The sequence below is a fragment of the Crassostrea angulata genome, chromosome 10, assembly GCF_025612915.1.
Source record: "Crassostrea angulata isolate pt1a10 chromosome 10, ASM2561291v2, whole genome shotgun sequence".
Classification (NCBI taxonomy): domain Eukaryota; kingdom Metazoa; phylum Mollusca; class Bivalvia; order Ostreida; family Ostreidae; genus Magallana; species Magallana angulata.
Genome location: NC_069120.1, coordinates 2,317,787 through 2,342,683, shown reverse-complemented (window position 1 = coordinate 2,342,683; position 24,897 = coordinate 2,317,787). Strand labels below are relative to the sequence as shown.

Genomic DNA, 24,897 nt, shown 5'->3' with positions numbered 1-24,897 from the left:
CGAAAACTTTTATTCAGCTTTTAAATTACTTTTTAAAAACTTATTGACTTTTACAAAGTAATGGTAATGGTAATGCATTATTTTACAATGCAATGGTAATGTAATGCATTACTTCAAGAAAATTAAGTAATGGTAATTTAATGCCAATGGTAATGTAAATAATATATAACTTTATGATGTAATTCGCCCCAAGCCTGCTCTCATCAAAGGATCTCTGAATATTTTGTTTGAATATCAAAGTGTAAGTTTTAGCAAAACCAATTAGTTTATTTTGTTTAATCTAATCTGAATATAAAATATATATATTTTGTTAAGCAAGTATACTAGAATAGCTCGTACCAACTAAGAGACAATGGCATTTTATGTATAAATGTATAATCTTTTGCAGTTCCACTTTGTGGATGATGTTTAACGGTTCGAGCAACTCCACGGAGGATCTTCATTGTACTGACGAGCTGGCCCGCCTGATCCTGTGTCCGCTGATCGCCGGGGTAGCCCTGCTGGGGAACGTCCTGGCCGTGCTGTCTATTCGGGTCAGAGACAAGTTCCGGATCCCTACCTACGCCGCCATTTCCTGTCTGGCCGTCTCCGACTCACTGGCCGTCATCTTCCGGTTGGCGCGCGCACTAACCTGTAGGATATGTGTACTGTATTACGACACTCGGACCTGCCTTTCGGGCAAGCACACCCTCTATGACAAGTTTGGCGCGATAGCAAGTATCCCTTCCTTTATTTCAATCCACAGTTCATTTTGCCATCTTGTACTTTTCTCGGTCATTAGATACATCATCGTTGTTCACCCAATGTTCGCGCACCGCTACTTAACCAGTGGTAAAGTACTGAGGTATTCCGGGTTAGCCTGGATTGTAACGTTCGTCATCAGTTCCGCCTACGTGTATTGCTGTGTCCAATTCTACCTAGAAAACGAATGGTTCATCAAACGATTTGGATACATAGACCTTGTCAGCGTTTTTTATTTGTTTCTTATAACCCTTCCGCCTCTCTTAGTCTTGCACGTCGCTAAAAAGAAATCCATACCTTCTACCTTGACTGAACAGGTGAAAAAGATGAATCTAATGACAGTCTCGATCTCTGTAATCACGGTCGTCAGTCTGTTACCCACAATAATCCTTGCCACCCTGCTATTCCCAGAGGTGGACCCTATAACTGAAGACCAAGTAGAAACGTTTATGACAGTCGCTCAACTGACCTTTTTCCTGGGACATATGATGCACCCTGTGTTATATTTTTGGATCCACGTGGTCCAAAAGAAGAGGCAGAACCTTCGTCATCACCATACCACACACAGTGATGTCCATCGTGAGTCGGCGATTCCTATGTGTGGTTCCAGTCAGTACAAAACAAGCCTGGTCGTCAAGTAAAATGTTTCCTGGATAAAAGTAATGTAATAGCCATTATAAATGTGATGGACAGGTACACTGGCGAGGCTCCCTGGATAGAGTTCAACCACTTATGAATATGGTCGGGTAACATACTGACGAGATTGCAACAACTTTGATGATATTCAGATAACTGCTGAATAAAGATCAACCATGTGTGTTGATGTTCGGGGACATTTTCAAGGACTCTCTGGATAAAGTTCAGCTATTCCCGCTGATCATGTGTTTAACAATGATACAAAATAAGATCGCCACATTTCTCAAAACAAGGTATGTTTGGTAAACGCTTTGGTCCTGACATTGAGAAGCTCAACGGACCAGTTTGACGCTTGGTCTACCTATTTCAGTGACATCATGACGTAGTAATGTCAGTGACATTAGACCCTTGTATCGGATCCTTCGGTTGTCGAACTTGAAGTCTACATATTTTATAGGCCGAAAGATGTTGACAAAGTTAGCTCAGACGGACAAAGAGATGGACAGTTCTAAACATGTTCAACAGACCTGCTCCATGCGTCCACTGAATTTGAGGACATAGCTCTACTATTCACTGTGAATATTTGGTTATAAACAATTTTGTTTTCATATTGAGCGGAGTGCTGCTGAAGAAATACAGGGTAAATAAAAAACTTAAGTAGATTTGTGATGTTATCCGTTTCTCTGAAAATCAACACCCTTTCTTAGACAGAGTGAAATATGAAAACCTTGTACTAGAAATGACACAGTAGATATTGCCATCTCGGTAGAATGCAAATATCTATTACATCTATTACAACATACTGTTGATGGAGGCCGTTAATATCAAATTCCCTAGCCACGCTTAGCATTCAATTTTCCATAATTCATTGTTACTAAAGAAAAACATGCAATCTTTTTAAAGGTGTTATTATATTATTTCGTTTTCGTGGATAGAGGATAAAATTTGATTGACTGCAGTTTAAGAATAACTGTAAGACCAAATGTCAGCAATCATAACTAGTACAGCAAGCGAGGACGTGTTTGTTTAAGAAAAAAATGTAACTTTTCATAAATCAACCATAAAAATTCATTCCACCAAAAACCCCTCGGGAATGAAAAGTTTAAGAGAGTTACCATGGATACGAAATGGCGTTTCAAAAATAAGATTCTTCAATCAATAAGTACCTGTCATTAAATTTCGTTCATTGTAATGACTTTGCAATAAAAAAACGATTATTGAAAGTTGAAATGGTGAGGGGGTATTTTGGTTTAAATTCCTTAAGACTCGTTTTGTATATGAACAAGTAATATCTATTTATTAATTTATCGAGTAATATTTATTTATGTTTTATTTATGTGAGGTTACTAGTATTACTTTTCAGTAATTATTTTGTTTGAATGTACGACGCTGTACTTAGGAGCGAAGTTCGAGAAATTATTTATGTATACTTCGATTCATCTAAGATGGTTTGGTTAAAATAATACTAGTATACTGGCGGGGTTTTAGTAAGACTCGTTTATATTGCATTACTGAATTAGTCACACATCGATGCCTCTACGCATGCGTCGAGATGGTGTCGTTTAGAATTACACGTTGATAGTTAGTGCAGCAGCTGCTTATTTAATGCTCATTTAATGGGTCAAAGAGGTGAATGGAATGTGCGAGAAAGGGCTATATCTGAATACCATACGCCTCGGTTGTTTATATCATCAATGTTGTTTATAAAAAAAGAAAGTCAAAGCTTTCGGGTAAACATATGTATTTAACATTCATCATGCAATGTATTTTTCTTCTCAAAGAACATGGGCGAATAAAATGGCACAAACGCCAAATCACGAATTCGTAAAATACAGTGTCAAATTTTAGGGAATCTTATTTTTTACTTCAATCAGGATTGTACAAAATTAATACATAGCTGTGAATAATTTTTAATTGATACATGATAATTATATAATTTTTGCTAAAATGATTGTATCAGTTAAGAGGAGAGTATAAATACATGTACAATTTATGCATGCATAAGAAAAGAATTCAGCGTTGATAATTAATACGCTCTAACCAGTAATTTCCCTCTGAGAAGGATTTGAACATACATGTACCTGTGGCGGACAGTGTTTGATGTCTAATCACCAGGGGGCGCCTTACAACAGGTGTTTTATAGCGTACAAAACCAGAGAAAACAACAACCACAACAGTGTACAAACAAGGTGGACTTATTTTGTTGTTCATATTACTGTTAAATTCGACGTAAATTTTATTTGTCGTATTAATTGGTGGACTGAAGCTCAAGTGTGCGGCAGATGTCGCATAATTACTGTAACAACGTAAATGATTTCTACTGCTCAATCAAAGCACGATATCCTCCCAGAATAATACGGCAATTTGCTGTCAACACACTCGCATGTCTACACTTCATAGGGCAGTTTAGTTGGGAGAAAATATGAAATGACAATTACATTCAAACTCGGGCGTCCAAGTTTTCCAATTCGCATGCAAGAAGCTTGGGAAAATGAACTTCAATTTGACAATGCCGAACAAATTTCTACATCTTGGATTCGGTGAAAATTCTACTCGAGGAAATGGATCAGAAATGACATTCTGTGATTCTGATCTAATAGAATGGAGTCATACTCATGAACTGTTCACATGCATAGGGATAGCGCTAGTAGCATTTAGCTGTGTCGGAAACTCTGTGGCAATTATCTTCATTGCGAGAAACTCTTCGCTCCACACCCCCACATATACGGGCATTGCGTGTTTAGCCCTCTGTGACCTGATAGCGGCCATTTTCAGGTTTCTCAAGTTCCGATCGCATGCCATCTACATAATTATCAATGGTTGTGTAAATAAAGGACAATTCATCATGGATGACACTCTCTCCATTCTCTCGTTTTTTACGCTGAATTCATCCTATTTCCACCTGATCATGGTGTCCGTGGTTCGGTACAAGCTGATTTCTCGTCCTTTTAAGACATATGTGGGTTTAGACTGTAGAAGGGTTGTACAATACTCCATTGTCTGTTGGGGTCTGTCCGTGATCGCTAGCATCGGCTATGGTCTCAAAGTATTAACCATCAGCCACGTCAAAAATCACGAATCTGACGTCATAGAGATTGCGTTTGTAGTGTACCTGTTCTCCATTACCATAGTTCCTCTACTAACAATTCACATTTTAAAAATCCGTAAGCTTCGGAAGGCGCTCGTGGTCAACAAGCGACAAGAAGTGCGCATGCACACAATGATGGCAGTGATTTCTACCACCACCGTGGCCTGCATAGTCCCCATAGCGGGCTTGCAGGTCAACAAAGCGCTCGGGGATGCCACCCAGGCCCCGGCCCCCCGAGGAGCTGTTCATTCAGGGTCAGCTCTCACAGATTTGTCTGGCGCTGAACCACGCCCTCCACCCTATTCTGTACTTCATGCTGTCAGAAGTGAGTAAGAAGATGACCAAGCCGCTATCCCAGAATGACGTCATCAAAAAATGTTTACTGATCAGTGAAAACTCGAGACGATTAAAGTCAATCATTTAAGTGTGAAGAGTAAGTAAATGTAAGTTTTGTACAAATTGTTTTATATGCTGAATTTTTTCTACTTATCTATTTAACAGAATTGTTCCATTATGTAAAAATTGTTTAAAAAATCAATACAGTTTTTCCTCAAATAAAGTTATAGATAATTCACCGATTTATTTTTTTTAAAAAATGTACAAAATATTTCAAAATATTAAAAAAAAAAGTTTTTGAAAACACGAAAGTGCACGGTATTTTCTAGCTCCTATAATGCTGCCGTTTAGTTTTCCTTTATCCCACAAACAAAATCCAATCCAATCTATCAGCTCTGATATCTATGATCGATCTATGTGAGCATGTTCACAGTAATTCACCGTTCAGGACATATGTTGTACCATGCTAGTGTTCCACGGTGCATTAATTAATACCTGATATATCTCAGGACAAGCTTACAGCATCAGATAGAGCACAGCTTTGTCCAAACATTCTGAAATCATCCGATATCTAGAGATTTATTTCATGTTAAATAATTAGCATAAAAAGAAATGGAAAATAACACGAAAAATCAATAACATTTACGTAAATTTGTCTAAAAATGTAAAAAAATAATTAAATAAATATGTTTTAAACAAATTGTCATGACAACCTGCATAAAATGCAAATTCAATTTCAAGAACTTCTAGTAGGCTTTCCCTTTCATACTGTGTGTCACTTTAAAAAAACCATTTTAATTATTTTATCTTCAATCTAATATAAAAAAAAAAAAAACATCAATTAAACAAGGAATTTTAATCACTTGCATGTTAGATTGATATTCCGTAGTTTGCTTCACCAAAGAATCAGTAAACGTGTGATATGATTTCTTGTCAGAGTATCTGTTACTTCTATAACAAGAAATTAACATGAAATGCAGCTATGGAATTCTATTTTATCCGCCTCAGGGATTCCTTATAGCTGGCATAAAGGTATATAGATAGATCAAGATAAGAACATACAGATTCAGAAGAGCCCAAACCTTGTCCGCAGTGACCGTATATCCATGCGCGTGGGCAGAGGGGACAAACCCATTCATTCTTCGTATCGCTTATTTATTAAAAAAAAACACGCATAGGACAAAAATGAAGAAACAAAATTCTACATCTTATAATTATTTCTAGATCATTATCACTATACAGTAGTGGCAATGTTCTCATTAAAACACCTACATATATGTCCTCATTATAGAATAAGTGATTTTGATAACTCATAATGCGCATTTTCTAGGCAGAGATAAACTCTCTATTTGAAAGGTCATAGCTCAGCTATAAGCCAGATAATCAGACATCTATTGAATTGAAATAACATCGACTTTTCATACAGCCTTCAGGATGGACAAAAGATTATGGGTTAATTCGCGAGTCGCTTCATAGCGTGTTTTTATCATCAGTAAAGTTCTGGTATAACTTTCCATTGATTCTCCACGGAATTCATGCAATCACTAGTCATCACTCACACGACCAAACAGGTTATCTTTTCACGCAGGGGCACACGGAGGCAGGCCACCGACACAACATAACTTGTAAGCTGTCAACCCGGCTACTTTAGGGAGCAACTCCCAATAATTGATACCGAAAAGTACATACAGAATGTACCTTTGTGTTCCGGTGGAATTAGACTACTGCGATTCAAGAGTATGTTACGATACCTGTTGGCTTCCGCAGATTAATGCCTCCCCAGGAAGGAAGTGGTACATTCAGGTGATTTCACAATGCTGGAAAATTTAACTGCGACATTTAACGGTAGCATAATGACACGTGAAAACGTCACGTGCAGAAAGATTCCATTTTCACATGACTGGCGAACGGCGTTTGATTCGGCGACAGCTGTGGGTATACTGTTAGCGTTAGTCAGTTTGGCGGGAAACATACTGACAGTGATTCAGATCCGGACCCACCGACTTCTACACACCCCCACCTACACGGCCATCCTGTGCCTCGCGGTGTCGGACGCCGTCGCTGTGGTGTTCAGGTTTGTCAAGTTCCGGGCTAAGTACCTCTATGCCCTCATCTTTCATTGTATAGACTTAAATGCTAACGTCTTTGACGCCTTTGTCGCCATATTTGCATTTACTTCCTTGAATTCGTCATATTTCCATCTTGTGATGCTGAAAGCCTTACGATATTACATCATAGCGTGCCCTCTGAAAAGTTACTCTATTGTGACGTCAAACAAAGTAGTCCGCTACTCCGTTCTCTGCTGGACCAGCAGTGCTTTCATTGGGGCCGTCTACGGAATCAAGGCAGCCATGAGTGTCGGTTACATCGGGGAAGGCATGACGGAAAGAACGTCACTGATTATCGAGGTCGGCTGTGTGTTTTATTTTCTAGCCATTACGTTGATTCCTTTCTTAACATTGCACGTCATGAAAATCCGGAAAATGCACACGTACATCACCATGCATCACCGACAGGAGCGGATGATGCACACGATGATGGTGGGGATCTGCGTGACGACTGTCGTCTGCCTGATTGTGGTGGTGGCGTTCTGTGTCTACGTCTTTATTGACGGAGTCGAACCATTCTACCTCTCCAATGTCGCGCAGATGTTGTTTTTTGTGAACCACGCATTTCATCCTATATTTTACTTCCTGTTTTCGGAGATATCTCGGTATAACCGTTGTCGTAGAAGAGGAAGCGCTCCGTTTGACAGCAGTACGGACTGTGTGTCGTCGTTCTCCAACACGATGAGGCTCCGAACATTTCACCGGGAAGAATCTTTGACTTAATGGTTCATGAAGGCTTCCATCAGACAGTGTGTTCACAAAGGATGTTACAGTATCATGTTTATTATTTGAATCTATATATTTGTTAATTCTGCTGTACTAAAAGCAAAAGCAAGACTCCAGTTTTAAAAGATACTACATTAAAAGATGCATACAAACAATATGAAGGTTAAGCCTGTTTTTATATTGTTTTTTGTAAAGTGTCAAGGTAACAATTTGTGAATCAATTTTAAATCATTTTTTGTTCAATTTTATTGTTTACAATGCCTTGACGTTTAATCATTTTTTGAAAACATGTTAAATGTTTGTTTTGAGTTAGGTTATTTTGAAAATATCATGTCTCGTTTAAACAAAGAGCAAAAAAAAAAGCAATTATATTTTGTAAATACATGACTAGGTTATTTCATTGCAATAAATATTCACGTTAGTTTAAATTTTATGAAAATTCATTCAATCTAGCACAGGAATACTGTATGTATCATCTGTTGTTGCTAGGTAACTGACGCCATCTAGAACTGTATGACTGTAGGTATCGTCTGCTGTGGTGGCAAATCCATGGTTAGTGGCGCCACGTGCGTGATCATAAGTATCGTCTGTAGTGGCAGAGCTTCCTTTGTTAGTGGCGCAATCTGTGTGACTATAGTAATCGTCTGAAGTGGTGGCGAATCCATGATTTGTGACGCTGCCAGCGTGGGTATAGGTATCCTCTGTAGTATCGGACGCCCTATGGCTGTTTGCGTCATCAGCGTGGTCGTAGGTATCGTCTGCTTGACCGCCAGTAGGCGTCTGCCATAAATGATCATACGACAAATCTTCACGAGAATTCTGGTCTGAATAAGACGGGACAGAATTGGCGTATATGTTAAGGTTCGCCCCGTGTTTCTTCTCATTTGCCTCACTAAGACAGTCATAACTGACGTTGTCCTGACTTAAGTTCTTGGGTCCTCTTTTCACCGGACTAAGCTCAAAATTACTGTATCCATTGGTTTTGTTTATTCGCTCGTCATCAGTAGACGCCCCATCTGACTGACCTCGGCAGGAACCCTGGTCTCTTTTTAATGAGTTTCGTTTTTGTCTTCTGTTAAAAAATGGAACATTTTAGAGAATTAAAGTTTAGCAAAATTTTGTCCAGTAAATAAGGGATTGTCGAAGGACACGTTTTTTAATATTTTATGACTACATCAGTGAATGTAACCCGCCTTACAAGACCTTCCACAGACAAAGGTGATTGAGTCAACTTTGTTAACCTTCTTGGAAATAAAACGAAGTACAGAGACTTTATATTACACTTTACAAGTATCCACCTACCTTGTATAAAGTAGGAACAGCCCAATGACGGCTAGTACAGCGACAATGGTTCCACACACAGCCAACAAGATTTCTCTAAGTTCTACTAAAAAAGATGGTGTCCATTTTGTGAGATGTACTGAATGATTTATAACATATCCATACGTTTCTGATAATATGATAATAAAACATAAGTTATCAAGACATTACAAAACTTAATTTAAACTCTAGTAAGCCTCTTCTTATGATTTAGTACAAACAGTGCAGAAATACGATTTAGTTATCAGATACGTCTAGTAGAATTGACGAGATAGTTACTCTGGTTATCCTTGTTATAATTTTTCAAAAATGAATTGGAGGAGACCGACGATGCTTGATTTAATGTTTGACTTGTTGGGGCCAATGAGCTACTTGTCGATGTTTGACTTGTTAGCGCCAATGAGCTACTTGTCGATGTTTGACTGGTTGGCGCCAATGACCTACTTGTCGATGATTGACTGGTTGGCGCCAATGAGCTACTTGTCGATGTTTGGGTGGTTGGCGCCAATGAGCTACTGATCGTGGGTTTTGTAGTCGTTTCCAACACATTCTGAATTTGAAGAAAACGTTTTGTTTAAAATGGATTTTTTTCTTTTACAAAATAATCGTTTTTGTAAATAAGTATCATACTCAATGATATACCAAAGACGTGTTTGGTGCTAACACATTAATTATTTTAATTTACCTGTTCACAAAGTGCGTGGTTATGATTAGAACAAGAAGTAAGTGAACAGGAACTCTGATGACAGGTTTCACATTGCAGTTGTAGAGAGTATGATACATCTGAAACAAAAGGTAAATTTGCGTCGGATTTGTTTTCTGCATGCAACAAAAATACATTAAAATGTCAAAACCATACATACTAGTATTAGCAATTGACTTTTTTATACATACCAAACGAGGATGAAGTAAAATTTTGTCTGACTATTCCAACCCAAGTTTCAACACTTCCTGTCTTGATTCCATGACAGGCACTATCTGGATCCATTACGTTGTAATCACCATGTAAATATAGCCCAAGTTCTCTACATTTGTTGTAACAGTCTTTCAAATTCCAGTTTGAGTAAACAGTGTCATTAAGTTCTATAATTTATATTAAACAGTTTTTAGCATTTCATTTCACTAATTTTCAATACATTAACATTGAACGTGGGACCATACTTTTAGCCAATTTATTCAAGGGAATCCCATTCTCCATTTAAATAGTCAAAATGATTTCAAAGCTTATATCAAAGTACTGAAGAACTGACGGGAGTTGATTTTGTCGATGTTTATTTATTTAAAATCAATGATATGTTATTTTGCATGACAAGTACATGTATTTTCTAATTTGAAGTAGGTACATTTTTATAATATGAATTTTTGGACTTTTTCGATAAGAATGTCGAGAAACCCCCATATGAATAATGTTAAATAATATTTAAAGATAAAATTAATTCATTCAAACTATGTATCATAGTATTAGTGAAAGAAATATTTCTCGAAAATTGTATAGATCCAAGCAATATTGAACTGTAGTCTCGTTCAACCAAACACTCGGCTGACACTGTAAATCTCCGACAAGGATTTACGGAGACAGCCGAGCGTCGAGTTGAACGAGACTATATTTAACTCTGGCGTAGGAATACATACGACTACAAAAAATATTCAAATTGTTCGTACCATTTAAAATCTGACTATTTTCAAGGTATTTATAAATAAGTTTCCTTGAAAAACAATCCTTTAGCATACATTACATCGAATTCATCAATTATTTTCAAGAACTAAGTCCTGTCAGCAGGAATGATTTGTGCTGAGGTCCAAACACTGTTTCACTTTCGGTTTGTCTGAGTAACTGCATAGGAGAGTTGATTAAAATCAACTCCCAAAAAAACCATACGAGGGTCAATCAAAAAATACGAAGACTTTTGTCATAGCTATGTTACTTAACGTCATATAATTACTAAATTTGGAAGACATAATTTAGCAATAGTTTCAAACAATTTGCAAGAAAAAAAATTAATAAATTCCTTTATTTCTAAGAATTCTTTAGAATCTAATCCTGCAAAAATAAGGTCACGGCGCACGGTCAATATTTGTGTTATGTCAACAATAAACCATATAATGTTAAAAGTAATATCTCTATGAATTGGGCTTAAAACCAAATAACATTGAAACCGCAAATTAAGTATAGTCATGGTATTCTATGTACCAAATAATGACAGGATATATTGTTTTGTCAAACAGATATTAGTAACTAAAGACAGATAGTCCTCTTTAGAATTGACTAAAAACATCGACGTCGCCGGACGTCACGGCGCAAAGAGAAGTACAAACAGAATGGATTTAACTCAGGAAAAAGCCGATACAAGCTGTGAAAATAAAAAATAAGTCAACAATTATTTGCAAGTTTGTGTTTAACTGTAATACATTTTTTGGAGGTGGTGGTGATTGAATTTTGAATATAAAACAGTCCGAAAGAGAGTAAAATATCTGTAAATATTTGGTCAAAAAATAAGTAACGTCAACCGACGTTCAGGGTTATCACTACTGTGCACTAAGAGATACACGGTTAGAAAATGAAAAATTTGAAGAACTAACTTATGATTCTTGAATAAATGTGTGCAAATAAGGTGTTAAGTCGTTCAGTGCCATTTTAAATTGTAAGGAGAAAGGCACAAGAGACTAAGCGCGATATAAAGATGGGGTATATCTATAAACTGTGCGTGTTTTATCTTGACGTCATGTTTTGAACGTTACCGTGCGCCGTGGTGACAAAACATGTTGTTTTTAAAAAGGGGTAACAAAAATACCGTTTCATCAAATGGACTAAAACTTCGCAAATCAATAACATAAGTGTTGGTGCACAGATTAATCTGTTAAGTATGACTTTCACTAAAAATATATGATAGACAGCCACATTGTCTTCGTATTTTTTGATTGACCCTCGTACATATCTTCAGGTTGCGAGTTTTAGAGTTTGAATTTTGTCATTATTTGAGGCTGCTAATGACAAAAGTTGCAGTTGTTTCAGTGATAAAGAATTTACAATTACTCATGCCATTTAATTTGAATTAAAAAATATGATGAAACAACGCCACCAATATGTATGATGTTACCATTTTGACAAACTGTTTGATTAACTCAATAATTCATTTCCTGTTTGTTTCAATATTGGTAGTTAGTGTGGTAATACGTTTACCTGTACAACATCAATTGAAAAGAAAAGCACCATTAATATTTTTAGAAAAACAGAGCACTAGTCATCGACAGAAAAATCGGATAGAAAAGAAATGTGAAAAGGGAAATGTACATAATTATACACCATCCGAAAATGTAAAAGGTTCCTTTCTGCCAAGAATTAAGAAATGAAGATAATAATTTTTCTATTGATCGATGTATCAAAGAAAAAAATGACCGGAAAACTTCATCAATGCGCATTTTATAATTTAATAAAACATTTTCAAATCACAAAATGGGAAGCGTCATTGATAATAAATGTAAATAATGTAAATGAAGCGGCGTGTATGAATACAAAACAACATCAGCAACAATATTCAAAATAGATGCGCCTTTAGCTGATGCAGAGCTATTGAGCTGAATTTAACAGATTAAACACAAATAGTGAGTTAAAATCTGAACCGGTGTAATGAAGAATAATGACCCCCGTAGAATAATGACCGGGGGTCATTTTTCTACGTAGAATAATGACCCCCCTAGCTGAAGAATAATTGGATTTTTCTGAAGAAAAAAGACCCGGGGGTTATTTTTTTTCATGTCAAACATGAATAAAAATGACCCCCATAGAATAAAATGACCCCCCCCCCCCCGTAAACATGAATAGAAATTGGTTACCCCGTATCCAAGATATGACTTTGAAATTACTTAATTTTTCACTCTGTTCAACTGATTTTGAAGTTATACACCGAACTTGTAAATAAATCGCTGTATATAGTTTTTCATATCCGTAGCAAGCACACACAAAACACTCTTACATTGCCACAAATTGATTGTTAACAGTTACGTTACTTCTCTCGTCGACATACGGCGGGAAATGAAGCAAATAAAGAAAAATTCATATACAATGAAGATATTGTGAGATAATTAACGAACAATAATAATGAAAGAATAATTGTTGTAATGTTATAAGCAATATTCATTGGTGAATGAATTGTCAATCGAAGAATGATACATGTGTATATCTTTATGGAAAAAGACTAAGGGGACAGGTAACGTAGGAATATGGATACTTCTTATTTACATTTCTTGGGGAAAGTGATTTTAAAAAAAATCATTCTGCGTTAGTTTTGTTTTCTTCTACGTAATACATGAACATCAATATTCTAAACATTTGTTGTAATGTTGTTTTGTGATCATGAATAGACTTTATTCTTTTAGAGCAAATTTGTGAAGAATACCTGACTATAGTAAATCTTAATAGATAATAAACACTGATCGATTATAATAAGAAAGATTGTTTTTAAAAGCGTTGATAAGAGGTTAGGGGTTTATATCCCGCTTGATTTTGATCACACGATCTTTATTGTATCCAAAGTTACCAATGCTCATACAAGCCATTGAAGCATTAATCATCTTGATATTAACTAAACTTACTAAAGTATGCCGAGGATAAAGTAAAATATACTTTCTGTGCGAGTACTCTCAGTACTTTGACGATTTTCCTTATTGGCCGTTAACCTCTACTTGCGTAATGGCTGCTGTCAGTGCCTACTAACGTCAGCTTGGTTATAATGCCTAACAGTGGAGTAAACTTTTCATAATTTTGGTTTCATCATTACTTCTGGGTGATGAACTTGTATGTACCCAGCAGTTTGTATTGTGGAAATCCTCAATGCAAGTGTAATTCATAAACAACATGAAGAATAGAGAAGATGCGACGGCGAAGCGGAAAGATGCGAAGACGAAAGTGCTGGGTTAAGTGCGTAGAAGTGATACTACTATCGCTTCTTCGCCTTTGTAACTTTGCACTCTCGCCTTCGAATCTTCGCGCTTTCGCCTTTTTAGCTCACCGAGACGAAGTCAATGGGAGCATATGCTATACCCCCGGCGTCGGCGTCCGGAGCTGGTTCAAGTTTTAGTTGCAGCTCCTGTATCTAAGCTATTACTTGTCCTCTCTTCACCAAAATTACATGGATGATGCATCTGGACCTACTAAATCCTAACTTTCAGATGCTGGAGAAGGTTAAGGTTTTTGGAGCAGATAAACGTTTTTGTTGCAGGTGCCCTTTAATAGCAATATCTAAGTTACTGCTGGTCTGTACTTCACCAAACTTGCATGGATTGTGTGTCTTATGATACTGATGCACCAGACAGGCTTGCGTGCTGAATCTGAGCTATAGGTTTTGGATCCTGGAGGAGGTTAAGGTTTTTGGAGCTGGTTAAAGTTATTGTTGCAGGTGCCCTCTAATGATTATATCTTAGTTACTACTGGACTTCATTAAACTTGTATGGATGGTGCGTCTTATGATACTGATGCACCTGACAAGCCTAAATGCTGAATCTGAGCCACAGGTTTCGGATGCTGGAGGAGGTTAAGATTTTAAGAGCTGGTTAATGTTTTTGAAACAGGTGCCCTCTGATGATGATATCTTAGTTATTACTTGTCCTAACCTTACCAGACTTCCATGGATGGTGCGTCTTATGATACTGATGCACCTGACAGGCTTGACTGCTGAGTCTGAGCCATAAGTTTCGGATGCTGGATAATGTTAAATTTTTTGGAACAGGTAACATGTTTAATAGATAATAGTACTATTTCAAACTTGCATAGCTGATTAATCTGTAATATGAATGAATCGCAGAGGTAACTTCAGATGCAGAGTTTGATCTCATTATTAAGGATGCTCAAAATATATATCTTAGTTATTGCAGGTCCTAACTTCACCATTCTGAATGTATGGTGTGTCTTATGATACAGATGCACCTGACAGGCATGGATGCTGAATCAGAGTCAAAGGTTGGAGATGCTGGAGGAGGTGAAAGTTTTAATTGCTGGTGCCCTCTGATGATGATATGTTAGTTAACTGGTCCTAACTTCACCAATCTTGCATGGATGGTGCGTCTTATGATACTGATGCACCTGAGAGGCTTGAATGCTGATTCAGAGCCATAAGTTTATGATTAGTTTTTTGGAACAGGTCACATGTTTTTATAGATAATAGCTTGCATAGTTGATGTAACTATATTATAAATGAAACGCAGAGGTTGCTTTAGATGCAGAGCCTGATCTCCATTATTAAGGATGCTAGAGGAATCTCATCCCTTACTCAAACCTGCTTGAAAGATAGATGTGGTTGTTGTTAAATGATGTAACATGATTCCTATGATATAGTATTGTATGATTTGAAACACTTTTGTTTAATAGGATACAATATAATACCATATGTTATATTGTAAAACGTTATATGATACGATAAAATATTGTATCAATTTTTATGCCCCCATTCGAAGAAGGGAGGGCATATTGCTTTGCTGCTGTCGGTCTGTCGGTCGGTCCACTAACAGTTTCCGTTCATTTTCTTTGCAGAGGATGAACATATTGAAATGAAATTTGGTATACGTTTTATCATGATAATATCTAGGTCAAGTTCGATATTGGGTACGATCGAGCAATTTTCGACAGAGCTATGGCCCTTGGACGTAGAAAAATTCCAGTTATTTGCAGTTTCCGCTCATTTTCTTCGCAGAGGATCAACATATTGGAATGAAATTTTATATACAGGTTTATCATGATAGTATCTAGATCACGTTCGATATTGGGTACGATCGAGCAACTTTCAAGAGAGTTATACCCCTTGGACATAGAAAATTCCAATTATTTGCAGTTCATTTTCTTTCTGGATGTTTCCAAGGGAGGGGGGCATAAGTGTTTTACAAACATATCTTGTTTTTATATTTTATGATATGATATTGTATCATGATATTGTTATGTATAGTATTGATTAATATGATACAATATTGTATAATATAATATTGTATTATTTATTTATTAATTAATCACATAATACTATTACATATGATATTGCAATATTTAATATTGCATCCTATGATATTATATTGTATATTCTATGATATTGTATCATACAGTATTGTGTTATGATATTGGTTTCTGTAATATAGAATTATATAACATGAAATTGTATATATGGTATTGTAATATTATAAAATATCGTATCATACGATATTGTATAAAATGATATTGGTTTATATGATATATTATCATATCACATGAAATTGTATTTTATGATATTTTAATATATTTTATTGTATCATATAAAAAATGTGTATAATATGATTGTATTATATAATACTTTACTTTATCCCATGATATTGTATCATTTGATATGATACAATGTTGTATCAAATTATAGTGTATTATATAAAACAATATCATATCATGCATCAAATATGATACAGTATCAATTAATACAATATCATACTATAATATTTACAGTAACTTTCTTTCCCTCTTTTAAATTACATTGGTTCATTTGAGTGATATTTACGCACAACACAGAAGACCCAATCATCAAATCTGGTGCGTATGAATACATTTAGTATTCCTTCAGTATTTCTCGAAGAACAAGAACTTACTCTTCTCGCGACTTCAAATCGGATAACGACCTGATATTATACTTACGCTGATAAATATTTCATTGATGTAAATATATTTTGAGAGTTAAATGAATTCAATTGATTAATTTCTTAGTTTACCAAGAGTAAATTCATTAAATTACAGAAAGAAAAATAAAATTGGGTTATTAGAATTTAAAACGCTGTGCACTATTTTTGTCAGCATATGTGTCAGTGGCCATTCCGTTAATTTCGCATTACTCATTGAATAAAACAGAGCTTTTTAAAAAAAAAATCATATATATGTATTTGCGGGAAGGAAATACATGTTTAAAAACGTAAATATAAGTAGTGATTCATTATTTTTTTTAAAATGAGGTCTTATAACTGCAATGATGAGTGAGAACAGATTTTCATAACGCGCTAGCGCGCGTTATACAATTTGTATGCGCACCGCTGCAGTTATGTGACCACATCTTTCAAAAAATAATGTTTGAATGCTTAAGTATACAATATAATATCTTGTGTTTCAATGTTATGATGTATTATTGCAATATGATATTGTTTCATATAATACTATATTGCATTATGTTTTATGATATTCTATTATTTGATCAAATACAATTATGATGTATAACACAATACAATGTCATATCATACGCTATAATATCATATCTCACATTTTTTTACGGTATTTTATGGTAGTATATGATATATATTGTAAGTATGATAGGATGCAATTTCAATTATATATTATTGTATTGATTAACATATGAACATATGATTATCATACAATTTTTTAACAGATGATATACGATAATGTCTCAAAACAAAATCCATGAATATCCAAGATCAGAGGATGGTTTTCATATAATATGATAAAGGTGGTCTCATAAAGGTGAAGTCTCATAAAGGTGATGCCTCGTCTCGGTGAGCTTTGTAGTCTGTGATTACCTATGTTTTATAATTGCAGAGCTCTCTATCGTTTAAAGGGTTCCGAGGCATATTTTGGAATTTTTTTTTTTATAAAATTAATAAAATTATCCAGGGGGATAGTGTCCGGACTCCCTCTTCCGTTTTACTGCGTAAAATTATTAATATTGAATTTTCCGGGGGGCGGACCCCTCTCCCCCTCTAGATCCATGCATGAGCAAGGTGTGTCGCATAATAAAATTAGAATGTTACTGTGTTTGGTCCACGGGAAACAGACGGCTGGTAAGTGACAGGAGTTTAGAAGTGCATATGTACACATTATGGCGGACATTAAATTTTGTTGTGTGGAGTAGATAATGATTAGGCATAGCCATTACTGATAAACATATATGTTACATGTACACATTAAAATATTTATAAACATTCATAGTTAGCGCGATGGCCTAGCGCATCCGTACCAATAAAATAAAGATGCGAAGGCCACAGTGCACAGTTGGGAAGGAGCGATAGTTAAGGTCTTCCGTTTCCAACGGAAGACCTTTCTATTATTGTGCGGGTTAAGATTATTCTTATTTTTCTTTTTTTTTTTTCTTCCTAGACGCGAACTTTGAGGCTTCATATCTTGCTCATTTCTGAACGGATTTTGCTCAAATTTTCAGGGCTAATGGACTTTACAAAACACTATCTTCATCAATTCATAAAAGTTAGAATTCCCTTTCCGTTAACGAGTTATTCCCCTTTAAAAATTTTTTAGGGCCTTTGGTTTCCAGACAAAGGCTCCGAGACTATGATAGCAGGGAATGGGAATCCAACGAATTTGAATAACAAAGACATTGAAGTTGTATACATCGGTTTTTGTTTTTGGATTACGTTCCTTATTTAGGAAAAGGTAGGGGGTCAAAAAACAGGATTCCAAAAAGTGCAAAAATTTAGACATATTTTCCTTTATATCTTTTTAACGAAAAATATTTTGTAAAGACATGTAGAATAAAAGTTGTGCAGAATATCAAGGGCTTTCATTTGACACCAATAAAAAAGGGCTGGCCCCTTAAATTAAGGGCCAATAGCCCCTAAAAATGTTTGCTTAATAACTCAAAAACGGTTTGGATTTTGATATGGATGTCGCTGGAAAAGTTGTTTGTTGGGATCTCATAAAGGTCGTAACAATATTTTTTTGTAAGTGATTTGTGTAGTATGAGTGTAAAAAGCTTTACATGTTGACATGTACCTGTTTTCATTTGACAAGTTAACGAAAGTCTTTGTGCGTACAACTGGCATAAAGTTGCCGCAGAAAGTATGCTGGTTTATACAGGAGGCATTAATTTATAAGAATTTTTTTTTTGTTGGAGTACATGCTTTTTTTTTAGGAGTTTAAGTCATTGTTGTTAAGTTCTTATAGTGCACAATCATTAAAAACGGCAATTGGAAAACAAAACATTCTTTTTCTTTTCTTTTTAACCACAAAATATGGAATTAAAAAACTCTATGCATTACATTTTATTTATTAACTCCATGCATTTAAAATCTACCTTGAATCAGAGCTGTGTGTGTGTGTACCATTACGTAAGCTCTCCCTCGCCCGCGGCCGAGAAAATCGGTCACCGTGCTTGCGGCTGGACTACCTAGCGGTCAGCGGTTATCTAATACACGAGAGTTGCGTCTCTCATATATGAGTTTATTTAGCCGCGAACTCAAGAATTGTTTTAGTTTTGATTACACAAAATCTTTTGTTGATTAAACGATTGGATGTCAAGTAAGAAATAGTTCATTTAATTAATAAAAGCAATGTCATTCTCTAAAGCAATAATAGACAAAGATCAATTGTGGGGTTTAAGTTTAAAATATATAACTTCTATTTGATAGAGTAAGGTCATTATATTGCAAACTTTTCAAATCTTCCTTGGTTGTGAGCTGTGCGTTTCTGTGCGTTGTACCTTTACGAAATATATTCTTTGCCCACGGCCGAGGAGATCAGCGACGGCTGCATTACCTAGCGGTAAGCGGTTATTTAATACACAAGATTCGCACACCGCGACTTACACTTACATGCATATGAACGTGTTTGAGTTAATATAGCCGTATATACAAGAACTGTTTTAATTTTATGTTATAAAAGTTTGTCCTACTTGTATATATTTAATTAAATATTTGAGTGTAAATGAATATTAATGAACGATATTACTCCAAATCGGAAAAATCGTTAGACATAAACTAATGGTTGGTTTGTTTATGTAAACTACTTTAAAAACTGTACAATTAATGTTTTAAATCAACACCCCCCCCCCCCCCTCAAATATTAAAGATTTAAATGATGATAATCCCTCGCACATGGCTGAGGAGATCCGGCGCGAGTGGATAAGTGATCCGCGGTCGGTTCGTGTTCTTCTACATGTACATTATGACGCGTTTATGTTTCATATTTTGCACGGACACAACTATATTTTATTATGTTTTCTACTATTATATTGGTTTAAGATGAAAAGATAAATTTATTTTACTTGTACAGTTGATTATGCATTGATTTATACGATAGCGTATAAGGTAGTTTAAAAATCAAATCAAATTATAATCAAAGTTCCATGTTACATGTTTGCGGTAGGTGCTAGCACGATAAAGGAATGCCCTGAATTGAGGCATTCGATGATTATTTTAAAAAATATTCACATGAGTTTAAACAACTTTAGATTAGATTCTATCGGTCACATATTAATCACTACTGTAGTTTCATTGTGGAAGCGAACTCATTGCTGCCCCCCCCCCCCCCCCCCCCCCTCCTCCCGCCCCGCTGACTGGTGCTCGCGCTGGATTTTTTTTTAATTGGAGAAAAGATAGCAAGATCTGTCGAAAATCATTTTGGTGGTTTCTTATGTGTAACATTTTGTTTCACTTTCCCACCCCTTTGTTTATTCGGCCAGTCTGTGTTAATTCAATTGCCGCATGCGACCGAGAATCTTGTGTCGCTTCAGCGCAGACAGCTCAGAACATTTATAGCCCCAGGTCATCAATTGTTATGTAATTGAGTAACAGTTGGAAGGGTGATTTTACTACATAAAATAATAAAATCATAATATAATCTATTTGAATTGAGTACCATGCGTATAGATTCCCATAATAATTAATTTTTTTATTACCTTTCTATGTTTACATTTAATTTTGTTCAAATAATTAATAAATTTTCTATCATTTAAATTGTGTGCTTCATCAAATACGTATTCCGATTACCTTGAAGTCATTAATTTTCCATTGGCTTTTGACAAAAGAGAGACGCCTGACCATCCAATGAAAACAAATACACAGTGTTTGATTGACAGGTTTAGCCAGGTGCAGGTCTCACCCGATGTCCGAGGTTATGTGTGCTGCTTGTACACAGCCGAATGGTCTCAGTAAGAGTTATCGATGTAAATAAATAATAAAAATACATGCTTATCAAAACATGATCGTGCAAGTAAAAGTTGATTTAGGTTTGTTCCAATAGAAATCATGTTTCACTAACTGTATTTAATATTTTTTATGTATAGCGAATTTTAATATTGTTTCAGTACTGAAACATCGCATGAAAACGTTAAATATACATGTAATTATCTGTTACTAGTCGTCTTTCAATATATATATACCTTTCTTTTGTTTGTTAAAAATTCGCTCAATTTTGTTAAAGTAATGTAAAACACGGGCGCCATTTTGAAACAATTAACTTGTCAGAGAGTTCCGAATGAAATCTGATGAACGTTTCACACGGTTCTCGCACGTTTTGCTCGAAACGATTTACACGCTTTGCCCGAAACGCTAAACGGTTTACATGAAACTCTAAAAGGTTTACACGAAACGTTTCTCGCATGTAGGCCGCACGTTTTTTTGGTGTAGTAGTACGTTTTAGGGTCTGTAAATTTTGTCAGCACGCAATTCTAAACTTGCACATAGTCTTCAAAAATTTAGAAATATTTTAATATAGAAGTTATCTTTGAGAAAGGTTTACGTGTTTTGTAGGCGGGTTCAGTTTAAAAAAGAAATACAATTCCTGACATGAATCATGAGTACATACTGTTTATAACAATGCTTGCTACCCTTGAAAATTTAACTCGCCATTAAACATCTCACTTTTTAAAGAATGTTTGAAACGATTACATAAACTCTGCTCGACAAATAGTTTTCCTAAAATATTTTCTTCCTTTCTTTGTTTCAAAACACGTTTTATATACAGGCTTTCAATCACAACACGTTTTTATAACAAAAGCAGAACTGAAAGTATAGTCATTATAATCGTTTGACACCATATAACATATATTTTGAACTCGCAGCAACAACGGAAGACCTACTCGGGGCTTTGCCACGAGCTCTGCTCTAGTTGTATCTCTCCTTCGGTGCACAGTTGGGAAGGAGCGATAGTTGTATCTCTCCTTCGCATTCGCACCTTCGCACTTTAGGCACCACATCTTCGCGCTTCGTCGTCGCATCTTCGCACTTTTGCTCCTTCGCCTTCGCACTATCGCCTTTGCAACTTAGGTCGAAGAGGCCGTAAAGGAACAGAATAGATATATGTAAATGTAATTGTTAGGTGACAACCATACCCCGATGAAATACAATCAATATCTTACTATAACGGAAGGATTTTTATTTTCTAAGATATACCCCTTCCTTCACTTTAAGTTTATATGAATATGAATTATAATTTCTGTTACTTTCAGTAAACTGCAGCAGTAAAAATTACAATAGTGTAAAGACTATTTCACAAATAATAAAAAAAATATACTGAAAAACTTTAATCTACAAGGGGGTCATTATTCTTCAGGGGTTACTTTTCTTCATGTGGAGTGTGCTCATTTTTATGAAAATGACACTTATTCTTCAGGCAAAGGGGTCATTTTTCTACGTAGAATAATGACCGGGGGGTCATTTTTCTACGTAGAAAAATGACCCCCGGTCATTATTCTACGGGGGTCATTATTCTTCATTACACCGGCTGAATTGAAAACGAAAGGAAAATACATGCGATAGCTTGTGATATTATTAACTGTGCAGAAAGATTCGTTTAAACTGGTTTTCATATACAACTGGACATAACCATGCAAGGAGAGGCGATCGTGGACAAAAATAGTTGATATGTCGACAAAGAATAGTATGTATAAGCGACTTTTGTAAACGTTGTGGTAACTAGATAGCCAGTAATGTACTTATTAGTAAATCTGCCGCTTGGAATGCGCCGAAAGAGTTCACTTGATGCACTACCATAGCTTTGTTTTACGATGCTTATTCTGATGACCGATCATGTAAGTGTGTTAATTTAAAACTCATCGTTACCAAATTTGAACAGCAGTGTTACCGTGAAAGTATATATGCCTATATGTTCGTTATTATCATTCCTGGAATTGGAAGTCCCAGGAATAGCCAGCTTCACCGTAAATGTTGATCGTTGATCTCAAGCAGACAAAATCGTGAAAAGACGCTTAATTTTCTGTTTCGTGAATTAAATAATGTATATTGTTTATTTTTGAAGGTTAAATTTTATTGATGTAGGTATCAAAGACATTTTTCGACCAATCAGAAGCGCCGATATCTCATCAAACGAATGAATATTAAATCATTACGCTATGAATGTGTTCTTGCTTTTGAAACAAAATTTGAAAAAGAAATAAAGCAAATGCGTTTTCACAGTCATTAAAAGTAAGGAACGAGGAATTTGGAATAATTGTGACACCGCCGAAAAAGTCCCGTTATGGCAAAACAAGAGGCCCAGGGGCACATCGCTCATATGAACAACTTATTGAATTACAACTTGTACCTGTGCCTGGGCGTCTGCATTGGCAGTTGAAAGTCAAAGTAGAGTAATGCAAATACACAAATTTCCTTGTTGTTTCTGAACATTTCACAGCCATGTATGTTGCATTTAGGTCATGTTCGTCAAAAAATACCAAATCCCCTTAAAACAAAAGAGCATAACAATGTTTATATTTGTTCCAACTTGTTCTAATGAATATAATATAATGAAAACATCGGCAAACTTTGTAAAACTTTACTGAAGGCCTGATAACAGATTGAAATAAAAATGTGAGCATTTAACCTGCTTTATAAACACTGTATGTCCCGGGGCCGCCACAGTCGTTAAGGATCTCGGATGTACTGCAGGATGTATTGCATGAACGTGGATCAATGGCTTCTGTGACGGAAAAGTGGTCACTTAGACAGACACAGCTGGTGTTCTTAAAGAGTTAAAATAAAAGTACATTTCTACAGCCTATTGTGCAAAAAAAATCTTGAAATAATAATTTTCCAAAAACTTTATATGAATTTTGAGTATATGAGTTAAAAGAATGAACTTTGCACACATAAAGCTTTGTAAAATCAAACAATTATCAAATAATCGTCAAAATTAATAGTTTTAGACAGCTATACAGTAAATTTTGCTAGCTGTCTTTCGTTCAACAGCGGATACGCATTGATTGTACACATTTCAGTATAGCTTTCATCACATGAATTTCGGCAGATTTGGCTAGAAAAGATCTAAAGAGATAAATGGAGACAAAAAGTGCGAACTTTATATCTTGTTAGATATAATGTGAAATGTACTTGTATCATCAAAACTTTCTTTTATTATAAGAAAGTTATTCACATCAAGATCTGCCGAGTATTTTCTTTTCCCTCCCTCGTCAGGTTTTTTAATTAACATAACGTTTCGAAGTCGTACCAAGTGGTGAAAGTTCTTAATCTTTAGAGCTAAGCCGCTTTGTATTGTCCCTGATTTTTTAAAAACAATTTCTTATGTAATATATTAGGCTAAACTCTAGCACAAACTGTTCATATAAAATGCACTGTTAAACGCATTATATAGTTAAGAAGTGTATTTATTTTTTGCATACATGACATGTTGTAACTTTTGTATTGTTAGACCTACCACGTAAATTGAAAATTTACAACATAACAAAACTATCAGAAAAAAAAAATGATACATACCTGAAGTCCGAAGAAAGTGAAATGTTCAATTGAACACTTTTGTTGACACATGACCACTGACGTAGAGGTCAAGGTCTTATTCACTGACTGGTCTATCCAGGTCTCATTAAAGCACCCTTTGTCATAAAGGGTTAAAAAATAGAAAAGTATAAATCTTAAGTTGCATTGTTTACACATCCCATTGAATTAGTAAGTAAACTTTTCAAATTATGTAAATTAACCTCTTTAAACAGCTATATATACCTTTTTCTGCATGTTATTGAATATGCTTTATGTGCAAATTTGTTGTTCTGTACCATCTGACTGTATTAATTAGATAAGAACAGTACCGATGACATGAATCCAAGGAGACAATCTCCGGTGCTTTCTTGTCCAGTAGCCCATGCCATGGCCTGTCTGTGTGGCTTGTGTAGGAGAAGACACGAGGGTTGCGTTCCTCTCCGTGCAGTACTGTACAGCCTCGGTCCAGTTCATGGTTGTATTAGATACAAA

General features: G+C 35.6%; 2 protein-coding genes and 1 pseudogene across 2 annotated transcripts; 2 read left to right on the top strand and 1 right to left on the bottom strand.

Annotated features, from left to right (window-relative positions):
- The window catches only part of LOC128167661 (uncharacterized), a 12,387-nt pseudogene extending 3,704 nt beyond the window's left edge, over positions 1–8,683 (top strand).
- Positions 405–1,382, top strand: LOC128164774 (thyrotropin-releasing hormone receptor-like). Its single transcript, XM_052828766.1, has one exon. It carries the CDS (start codon positions 405–407, stop codon positions 1,380–1,382), a length of 978 nt encoding a protein of 325 aa, XP_052684726.1.
- Positions 8,080–24,897, bottom strand: LOC128164772 (uncharacterized). Its single transcript, XM_052828765.1, has 8 exons — positions 24,735–24,897; positions 24,406–24,521; positions 23,516–23,654; positions 23,237–23,374; positions 9,836–10,038; positions 9,235–9,505; positions 8,938–9,022; positions 8,080–8,707 (listed from the first exon to the last, which is right to left on the bottom strand). Exons 1-8 carry the CDS (start codon positions 24,877–24,879, stop codon positions 8,080–8,082), a joined length of 1,725 nt encoding a protein of 574 aa, XP_052684725.1. The 5' UTR covers positions 24,880–24,897.